The sequence below is a fragment of the Aedes albopictus genome, chromosome 2 (assembly GCF_035046485.1).
Source record: "Aedes albopictus strain Foshan chromosome 2, AalbF5, whole genome shotgun sequence".
Taxonomy (NCBI): Eukaryota; Metazoa; Arthropoda; class Insecta; order Diptera; family Culicidae; genus Aedes; species Aedes albopictus.
Genome location: NC_085137.1, coordinates 462,442,546 through 462,452,026, shown reverse-complemented (window position 1 = coordinate 462,452,026; position 9,481 = coordinate 462,442,546). Strand labels below are relative to the sequence as shown.

Below are 9,481 nucleotides of genomic sequence, written 5' to 3'. Positions count from 1 at the left end.
TGGTTTCATCAAAAAATTTCCATAGAAATTCTTCAGGAATCTCATCAGACATTTCTTTCGGTATTTTTCCAGGAATTCCATTGAAAATAACCACATTCAGAAGTTCTTAGAGAGAATTTTACATTACCACTTTTAGTGATTAAGGCAGGAATACAGTTTCCTGTTACCCCAGAAATTTATCTAGCACTTCCCAACAAACAAAAGTAGCTGCATAAGAGCTTATGGAACAAACGCTTATGTGAAAGTGGTTGATTAAGCTCTTATACAGCAAAAATGTTAGTTGGGTTGGTCTTACCATAACTCCAGTAAGGCGGATACAAATTTAATTTTGTCTCCCTCCCCTTTACAATATTTGGGCTGGATTTGGCATTTTGAGGGGGCAGATAAAAAATATTTATCAAAATATCGGGTCTTGCTGAACATTCTTCAACAAATCCGAGGAGTTTTTAATATTTTTCAGATCAAATGCTTTATTATTTTCATCCCCCCCCCCCCTCGACCAACCGAAGAGTGGTCGGACAAAAAGTGAAATAAATATTTGTAACGACCTAAATTTCTCCACGGATTCTTGAAAAAAGCTTATTCAAAAATATGTCCTAGGAATTTCTACGGCAATTCCAGAAGAAGCATCTCCAGAGTCTTTCCTAGAGATCTTTGCAGATGTTTACGCGTTTTTACAGATAATCAGGATATTTTTCTCAGAAATGTGTACACGGATTTCTCCAGAAATACTTTCAGAAAATCCTCTCAATATGTTATTAAAGGATTGCTCAAAGATTGTCCTGTTCATTATCCCGTTTTTACCTAGGAATTCAACTAAGGCTAAACCGAGAAGTTTCCCCAGGAGGTTAAAAAGCAATCGCTCCTTGGATACCAGGGATAATTCCCCCGGGATTTCTTCGAATATTCTCCCAGAGATTTATTCAAAAGTACTTCCTTAGATTTCTATAGAGGTTTCCCATTGTGGAGGTTTGCTGAAGTGTACTCATACGTTCATAGAATGAGAAGTTCAATCTGACACTTTAGGGGAGAGTCCACCTTCCTGATCACGAAACTCCTTCGGGTTTCCTTAAGAAATTCCTGCTGGAATTCCTTCCGATATTTATTTTCAGGGGATATTTTTATCACCAGAGATTTTTAAGTGCAATGTTTTCCTCACGCCTTTGACGAGTTTTGCGTTTCCCCAGTCGATTTCGTGTTGGGAGTCTTCTGCGTGCGCTGCCACGCTGGATTCGGTTGATTTGTTAGATTGGACAGCATTTTTGTGTTCTTTTCGCTTGGGAGTCAATGTTTATCAGCAACACGCGAAGACCGTTGATGAATGAAGACGACCCTCCCATCGTGTCGTGTCTTTTCAATATGGTAGACTCGGAATCTCAGTAGCATCTCTTCTCTTCGGACGTGTACGAAGGTCGTACGAAAACTGAACGCAATCAGTCGGACATTGTCCTGTTGATGGGCGACATCGAGCCCGAAACCGGTCGACGAAAGGTAAATTTTAATATCTTGACGATAGTAAGAACTATAAGTGTTATGTCTCGTCTCACGTCGCGCGTATTGTGAATGTCGTTACTGTTCTTACGTTAGCACAAATCACGTAAATTTAATAGTATCCTTTAACAAATCCAAAGCAACGCCTGGATGAATATCTGAAGGAACAATTAGAGTAACCCTCGAAGGAACTTTCAGAAGAATCTCTGGAGAATTTTCTAGAGAAATTCCGCAATAAATAAAGTAGTTTGAACAACCTTTGGAGAAATTTGAGCAATAATGTTTGGAAAATTTTCTCGAATAAAACTGAATTACAAAAATAAATCCCTCGAGGAGTTTCTAGAAGAATCTGCGAATCTTTGTGAAAAAAGTCGTGGAATTGCAAGTTTTAAAGAAATGTTTGGGGTAAGTCCCAAAAAAAACACAAGAGAAATTCCCAGATGAATTTCTTGAAAAAAATTTAAATGAATTTTCGGAGAAATGCCAAAGATAAAATCCTGGGAAAAAATCTAAAAATATTTCTAAAGGAATTCCTTTATAAATGTTTTGGGTAATATATAAACGGATACAAACATGTGCTTATGTAGCAAACCAAAAATGTTCTTCCAATAGAATGCCTTAAGGAATCCAGGGGGAGCCATTTTTTAATATTCAATTGGTCCAAAGAAGTCGGTTAAATCCATAAAGGATAAATCTATAGGAATTTTGGAACAAAATTCCGAGCTATCCCATGGGCCAGTTTCATACTCCTGCAGGATAACTCCTAAAAGAATATCTGTAGAATTCCCTGGAGTAATTTTCAAAGAAATCCATGGACAGTAGGCCTTTCTATTTTTCTATTTTTCACAAATGCTCTCTGATTATCTAATCCACCCCTATATCTTGATTGCCATCCAAACAAGTAACTGGTCGAAATTTCAGTAATATGAAGTGAAAATTGGTGGTGCGTCAAAATAATGTTGTATTTTTCGACAATTTTCGAACTTCAAACAATCACAACTACACTAAAACTTATTGAAAAATAACTCTTTTAGTACAAATTGGAAGATACGCTTATAGGCAACAAGTTCTACGATTAGCGTATGCCAATAAAACTTAAGGAAACATTTTTTTTATCTAGTTCGTTTATTTATGGCTCAATCATGAGGAAAAATATGTAATTATCACAGTTGTAATCCGAAATACTTTAAAAAGTTGAGTTTTTCGACAAAATTCTAAAACATCGTAATATATTTATTAAATCTAATTTTGTGGTGTCTCGTAAGCCTCGGAATGTGGGTTCGATTCTCGCTCCAGTCAAGAAAACTTTTCGTCAAACGGAAAATTCTCCACTGGACCACTGGGTGTTAAATGTGTTGTCCGTTGATTAATTTTAGTAATGTTTAGTCTGTGCGGCCTCTGGCCGAAGACGGTGAATTGTCTTTCCATTTGTTTTAATTGAATTTTCTAAAATGGCACTATATTCTCAAATGCCTCATGTTTTTTTTTTGCTTCTTTGACATCAATGCTGTAGGAATTTATCAAAAATTATTAAAATTCGGGAGAGCCAAATACGTCCAAAAACTAGCGTTTCGAAGAAAATTTTAGAAAAAGTGGACAGGGAAGCATTTTGGACAAATACTTGGAGGAACCTTTAGAGGAATTCTTGCTTTAAATCATTCATTCAAATTCTGCGACAATCTTTTCTCTGTAAACATTCCATGTTTTTTTTTAATCCTCAAGGAATCCTCAAAGGAATTTCTGTTGGTCTTCCTGAAGATTTTTCTAGAAATTTTAAGAAGATTACTTGCAAAACTCATATAAAGAATTCCAGAATGTCCCTTCCACGCTAACTACAGAAAAAAATTAAATTTCGTGAAATAATAATGTATGGAAGGGGTTTCTAGGAAAAGTTCTTGGGAGCGCTGAATTTGGAAACCTCCACTGACATTCAACACAGCTAATACCTGTCGTTAGATGCAGTCACAATGATCGACGATAGTTCCTTTGTCGCCAGTGAAGAGCTCCTTAGATGTCATCCCAGACAACCCATTTCCACGTGTAATAAAGTATAATACCGTGTTACTCGTACTCTTCGGGGAAGTGATTTAGCATTTGCGAGACAATAACAACACTATATAACTTGTAATCAATGGTAATGCGACCTAAGGAGTGCTCTATTGCGATGTAGCCTATTATACGACTTTCGAAAAAAGAAACTATTCTTGTCATCTCAGTTTGAGCTAATGATCTTTGGAATAACGAGCCGTGCTTTACCTTGCCCTACTTTTGAAACAGTCTGCTTAATTACCATGACTCACCCTAGTGTTGGTTTACCTCTGCTGTGCGAACTTAGAACAGTTTATGGAGTTGAAACGACGGAGCATGATTTCCCGCAAAGTTTTCACAAACACCTCCAAGCGTATGTGAAGAATTAGCATTAAGTTAAAATTCACAAATACTAAGAAGCTAAAAAAAACCTCCAAGCGTCTGAATGTTGATAATCAGGAAAACAAAAACAAATACAAAACTTTGTAACTATAATGATGGCTGTTCACTCTCTTGTATCTTTTTGGCACTGCATCCGCAGTCAAGTCACATATTAATCCATATTATATCAACATTAATAATTCAGCTTATGCGAGTTCATATAAATGATTTAACGAGTTAAGTTTTGCATTTATAAAAGCAACACAGTAAAAACATAATGAGATAAAGAAAAAGTACTGAATGATGTCGTATTCTCATCGCAATACACAATCATGTGAATTTATATAAGACTTTGTGAGTTCACTGGCACGCTAATGCGAATGGGTTATAATGATCACAATAAACGATGATTTTACTGGATGCTTCGCAATAAGCTCAAGAAATAACACCATATACGATGAAAGTTGTCCCTTCGCCATACATATATGCGATAGTAACTTAAAATACTACTTTACACGTATCCTTATGCGACCTCTGGTTGTCTTGGATGCCTACGTATATTATATAGCTTTTATATGTAAATTATTATCGGGAGATTTCTTCTTCGACTATTCTTAGAATTTCTACCTGATTTTTTCCTGCAGTACGATTCCTGGCAGATTGCGTTTCCTCGATTGCTTCTAGCAGTAAATCAGATAGAGGAGAGTCTTTCATGTACTGAATCCTAAACTTAGACTGCACCTATGCATACCTAACTTTTTCGAAAAATAACGACACAACCCTGGTTCCTATTCTACGATGATGACGACGAATGTCGTCCCTGGCAACCAACGCAACGTTGTCCCTGTGTCGACTGGGAAAATCTACAATCTCTCTGGTCTGGTTTGGTCTGGTTTGGTCTTCGGGTGCGCGCTGGTGATGCGATGCCGAGCCGGGCTGTTGCGCACACGTTCATTATCGCCGGCACTTTGTGGTTATCACATTAAATTAAATTTATACGTTAAATGCTATAAAATGTTATATTTACTCGGTGGCCACCACTACCCCATGGGGGAGGACCGCAGTGACGAGCACCGAGCTAGAGAGCCACCGGTAGAGATAAATTATTTTTCGAGTGGCTCTCGCACTCTTCAGGGGTTTGAAGGTCTCGGTAGAGGTGTAAGGCACGGAGTGATGGGTGTGCAGTAGATGCAGGAACAGAATTTGCATCACGGGTCAAAGCAAAGGATCCGGTAGTACCAGCATGGAATGGCTTGCAGAGATATAAACTTTCGACGACGACTTCCAAAGTTTCCATCGATCTGGAATGACCGTTGAAGATGCGATATGGAGCTCACAAATTTCGTCAGAAGCTACGTAAAACTGTAGCCGTCAGACTGCATTGTGTGAACTTTAAGGTTCGCATCAAAACCCCTTCTTCCAAAAACTGAATCCTCACAAATGAAAGAACTCCGTCCGATATGTAAAGCACTGTACCTCAAATACGCTTCTTGTTAACGTCCCCAACCAACCAAAATCTCGCAATCTGACATGATAGCCACACTGTGACACCCGGAATGTGTTCCGAATGCACTTGATGCCGCACAATTTCCCTCTCCAGCACGTCCTTGTCGTCCGTCGCGTCGAGTCGCGTCACGCCACTGCACCGTCTGCTGATGCCTTTTCAGTGAGATTTATCCAGATGCCACCGGAAAATCCACACCAACCAAGTGCCGCCGCTCATCGTCGCCGGTATCTGAGTCTGGGTGTTACTTGCTAGTCGGACTTTTTCCCGTAGCAGAGGCGAAATCCACTGTACAGTACCTACTTCCAAATTGCAGTATCAGCATTTTTCGCGAGACTCGCACCACGCGCGTCCTTCTAAGTAGACTTCATCATGTTTATCAACTGCAAACTGCACTGCAACTGGGACTGCTACCGCTGCCTGGCTGCTGTTGTTAACGCTTTCTCTACGCGATTGTTTCTTTCAGAATCTGGAAACACCGGGTAGTCCGAAGTTCATGGGCGTAAACGGGATTTTTTTTAGAGGGCCGACCTGCACACCAAAAATCGATTGCGGTTTTCAGCAAAATTTTGCTGATTTGTTCAGTAATATCTGCTGATCACCAGTAACGTTTTGCTGAAATTCAGCAAACTTTGCTGAAAGTTCAGCAAAAAAATTTGCTGGACCTTTCCGCTCGACAAAATTTAGTAAAATATTGCTGAAAGCGTTTGGTGTGTGGATTACATTTATTATTAAAGTTTGAACTTGTTTCGTAATTAAGCGTGTTCCTGACGGAATCCCCCAGGGAGTTCTTGACGAAATCCCCTGGGGAGTTCCTGACGAAATCCCCTGGGGAGTTCCTGACGGAATCCCCCAGGGACTTCTTGACGGAATCCCCCAGGGAATACCTGAGGAAATCCCCTGGGGAGTTCCTGACGGGATCCCTTAGGGAGTTCCTGATGGGATCCCTTAGGGAGTTCCTGACGGAATCCCTTAGGGAGTTCCTGACGGAATCCCTTAGGGAGTTCCTGACGGAATCCCTTAGGGAGTTCCTGACGGAATCCCTTAGGGAGTTCCTGACGGAATCCCTTAGGGAGTTCCTGACGGAATCCCTTAGGGAGTTTCTGACGGAATCCCTTAGGGAGTTCCTGACGGAATCCCTTAGGGAGTTCCTGACGGAATCCCTTAGGGAGTTCCTGACGGAATCCCTTAGGGAGTTCCTGACGGAATCCCTTAGGGAGTTCCTGACGGAATCCCTTAGGGAGTTCCTGACGGAATCCCTTAGGGAGTTCCTGACGGAATCCCTTAGGGAGTTCCTGACGGAATCCCTTAGGGAGTTCCTGACGGAATCCCTTAGGGAGTTCCTGACGGAGTCCCTTAGGGAGTTCCTGACGGAATCCCTTAGGGAGTTCCTGACGGAATCCCTTAGGGAGTTCCTGACGGAATCCCTTAGGGAGTTCCTGACGGAATCCCTTAGGGAGTTCCTGACGGAATCCCTTAGGGAGTTCCTGACGGAATCCCTTAGGGAGTTCCTGACGGAATCCCTTAGGGAGTTCCTGACGGAATCCCTTAGGGAGTTCCTGACGGAATCCCTTAGAGAGTTCCTGACGGAATCCCTTAGAGAGTTCCTGACGGAATCCCTTAGGGAGTTCCTGACGGAGTGGGGTGTTTTTGTCTACATCCTCTTTGACAGCTCCTGTTCCGCTACCCTAACTACACCACTGCTCACGTTGAAGGGGGTGGTGACATACGAACGAAAAACCCTCCTCAACCAGATACTTGATCTGAAGTTGAGAATGCTTGTCTACCCCGTCGTCGTCATCGTCGTCAGGTCCGGAATGCTGTCTTCCTGTGTAGCGCAAAGTAATCAGTGCGAGAGGGAGGTAGAGAAGTGCAACACTAAAAGTGGTTTTGCGTGAACATGTGCCCCGATGCTACAGAGCTGCATTCTCCATCGTTCCTATCTACTACATACACGGTAAGAGTCAGCAAGATTTTCCACTTTTCCAACTTTAAATCGAGCCAAAGTAAGCGAAAACCCGGATTTACTTCAGTAGTCAAGAATGTGTAAAATTAAATGAGCTCTTGCCTTGTGGAGGCAGTCAGCTGCGATGCGATGTGAGAGAATCCTCGAGCTCGGTCCCAAAGACCGATTAAGGAGGAATGCAAACTTTTTGACGGCCCGGGTGAACGTGTGCAATTTATCATAGATTGTCGGAAGATCAACTCCGGCGACTTGTACCTAGGAGGAATAAAGTTGCGGAGTCTTCCTATCCCCATCATGAGAAGTGTAGCAGTAAGTATCGATTTCCTGTCACAAGAATTCCCGACAGCAGTAGAAATGGTTGGAAGATAGTGCTTTCGCTACCACGATATTGACTTTTTTCTTGGAGGGGTTGGACCAAGTTTGCCGAGCTGACCGATAACGAAAGCTATCAGCTCGCTCGCCGTCATAATCGTAAAAATAAATCAGCTAATAAATGTGACAGTAATGATTTTCCGTTCATTGCTGCTTCCATCCTTTATTACGGGGACGCGTTGTTGAGACTCTACTACTGCACAAGCTACGTGAAGGAGAGGCTCATCAGGTTCTATGATTAGCTTTCGAGCGATTTCAATTTGCTGTCCAATCAATTTCGTTCACGATTACTTTTGAGAAGCTCTGAATCGTAATGTTCATCGGTAACATTAAAACAGAAAACAACTCCACCTTTCATTTGTTAAATTCAATTGCTATTACTTCGTCGATAAGTTCTAGTTCCATTGTGCAGTCCCATTGCTGTCCCATTGCTGTCCCATTGCCGTCCCATTGCTGTCCCATTGCTGTCCCATTGCTGTCCCATTGCTGTCCCATTGCTGTCCCATTGCTGTCCCATTGCTGTCCCATTGCTGTCCCATTGCTGTCCCATTGCTGTCCCATTGCTGTCCCATTGCTGTCCCATTGCTGTCCCATTGCTGTCCCATTGCTGTCCCATTGCTGTTCCATTGCTGTTCCATTGCTGTTCCATTGCTGTTCCATTGCTGTCCCATTGCTGTCCCATTGCTGTCCCATTGCTGTCCCATTGCTGTCCCATTGCTGTCCCATTGCTGTCCCATTGCTGTCCCATTGCTGTCCCATTGCTGTCCCATTGCTGTCCCATTGCTGTCCCATTGCTGTCCCATTGCTGTCCCATTGCTGTCCCATTGCTGTCCCATTGCTGTCCCATTGCTGTCCCATTGCTGTCCCATTGCTGTCCCATTGCTGTCCCATTGCTGTCCCATTGCTGTCCCATTGCTGTCCCATTGCTGTCCCATTGCTGTCCCATTGCTGTCCCATTGCTGTCCCATTGCTGTCCCATTGCTGTCCCATTGCTGTCCCATTGCTGTCCCATTGCTGTCCCATTGCTGTCCCATTGCTGTCCCATTGCTGTCCCATTGCTGTCCTATTGCTGCCCCATTGCTGTCCCATTGCTGTCCCATTGCTGTCCCATTGCTGTCCCATTGCTGTCCCATTGCTGTCCCATTGCTGTCCCATTGCTGTCCCATTGCTGTCCCATTGCTGTCCCATTGCTGTCCCATTGCTGTCCCATTGCTGTCCCATTGCTGTCCCATTGCTGTCCCATTGATGTCCCGTTGCTGTACCGTTGCTGTCCCATTGTTGCCCCATTGCTGTCCCATTGTTGTCCCATTGCTGTCCCATTGATGTCCCATTGCTGTCCCATTGCTTTCCCATTGCTGTCCCATAGCTGTCCCATTACTGTGGCGTTGCTGTCCCATTGCTGTCCCATTGCAGTCCCATTGCTGTCCCGTTGCTGTGGCGTTGCTGTCCCATAGTTGTCCAATTGCTGTCCCATTCCTGTCCCATTCCTGTCCCATTTCTGTCCCATTTCTGTCTCATTCCTGTCCCATTCCTGTCCCATTCCTGTCCCATTCCTGTCCCATTCCTGTCCCATTCCTGTCCCATTCCTGTCCCATTGCTGTCCTATTCCTTCCCTATTCCTTTCACATACCTGTCCCATTCCAGTTCCATTTCAGATTGGCTCCAATTCTATTACACTACAATTCAATTTTAGTTTAATTCCAGTTCCATCCACTTGCAAGCTCTTCTTTCTCATCTAT

General features: G+C 42.8%; 1 protein-coding gene across 1 annotated transcript in view; it reads right to left on the bottom strand.

The window, feature by feature from the left end:
- The window catches only part of LOC109403007 (myosin-10-like), a 25,135-nt gene extending 16,337 nt beyond the window's left edge, over positions 1-8,798 (bottom strand). The window contains exon 1 of the mRNA XM_029869444.2: positions 8,124-8,798. Coding sequence (XP_029725304.2) covers positions 8,124-8,798 — 675 coding nt within the window. The remainder of the gene's footprint in view (positions 1-8,123) is intronic.
- Positions 8,799-9,481: the final 683 nt, after the last annotated feature.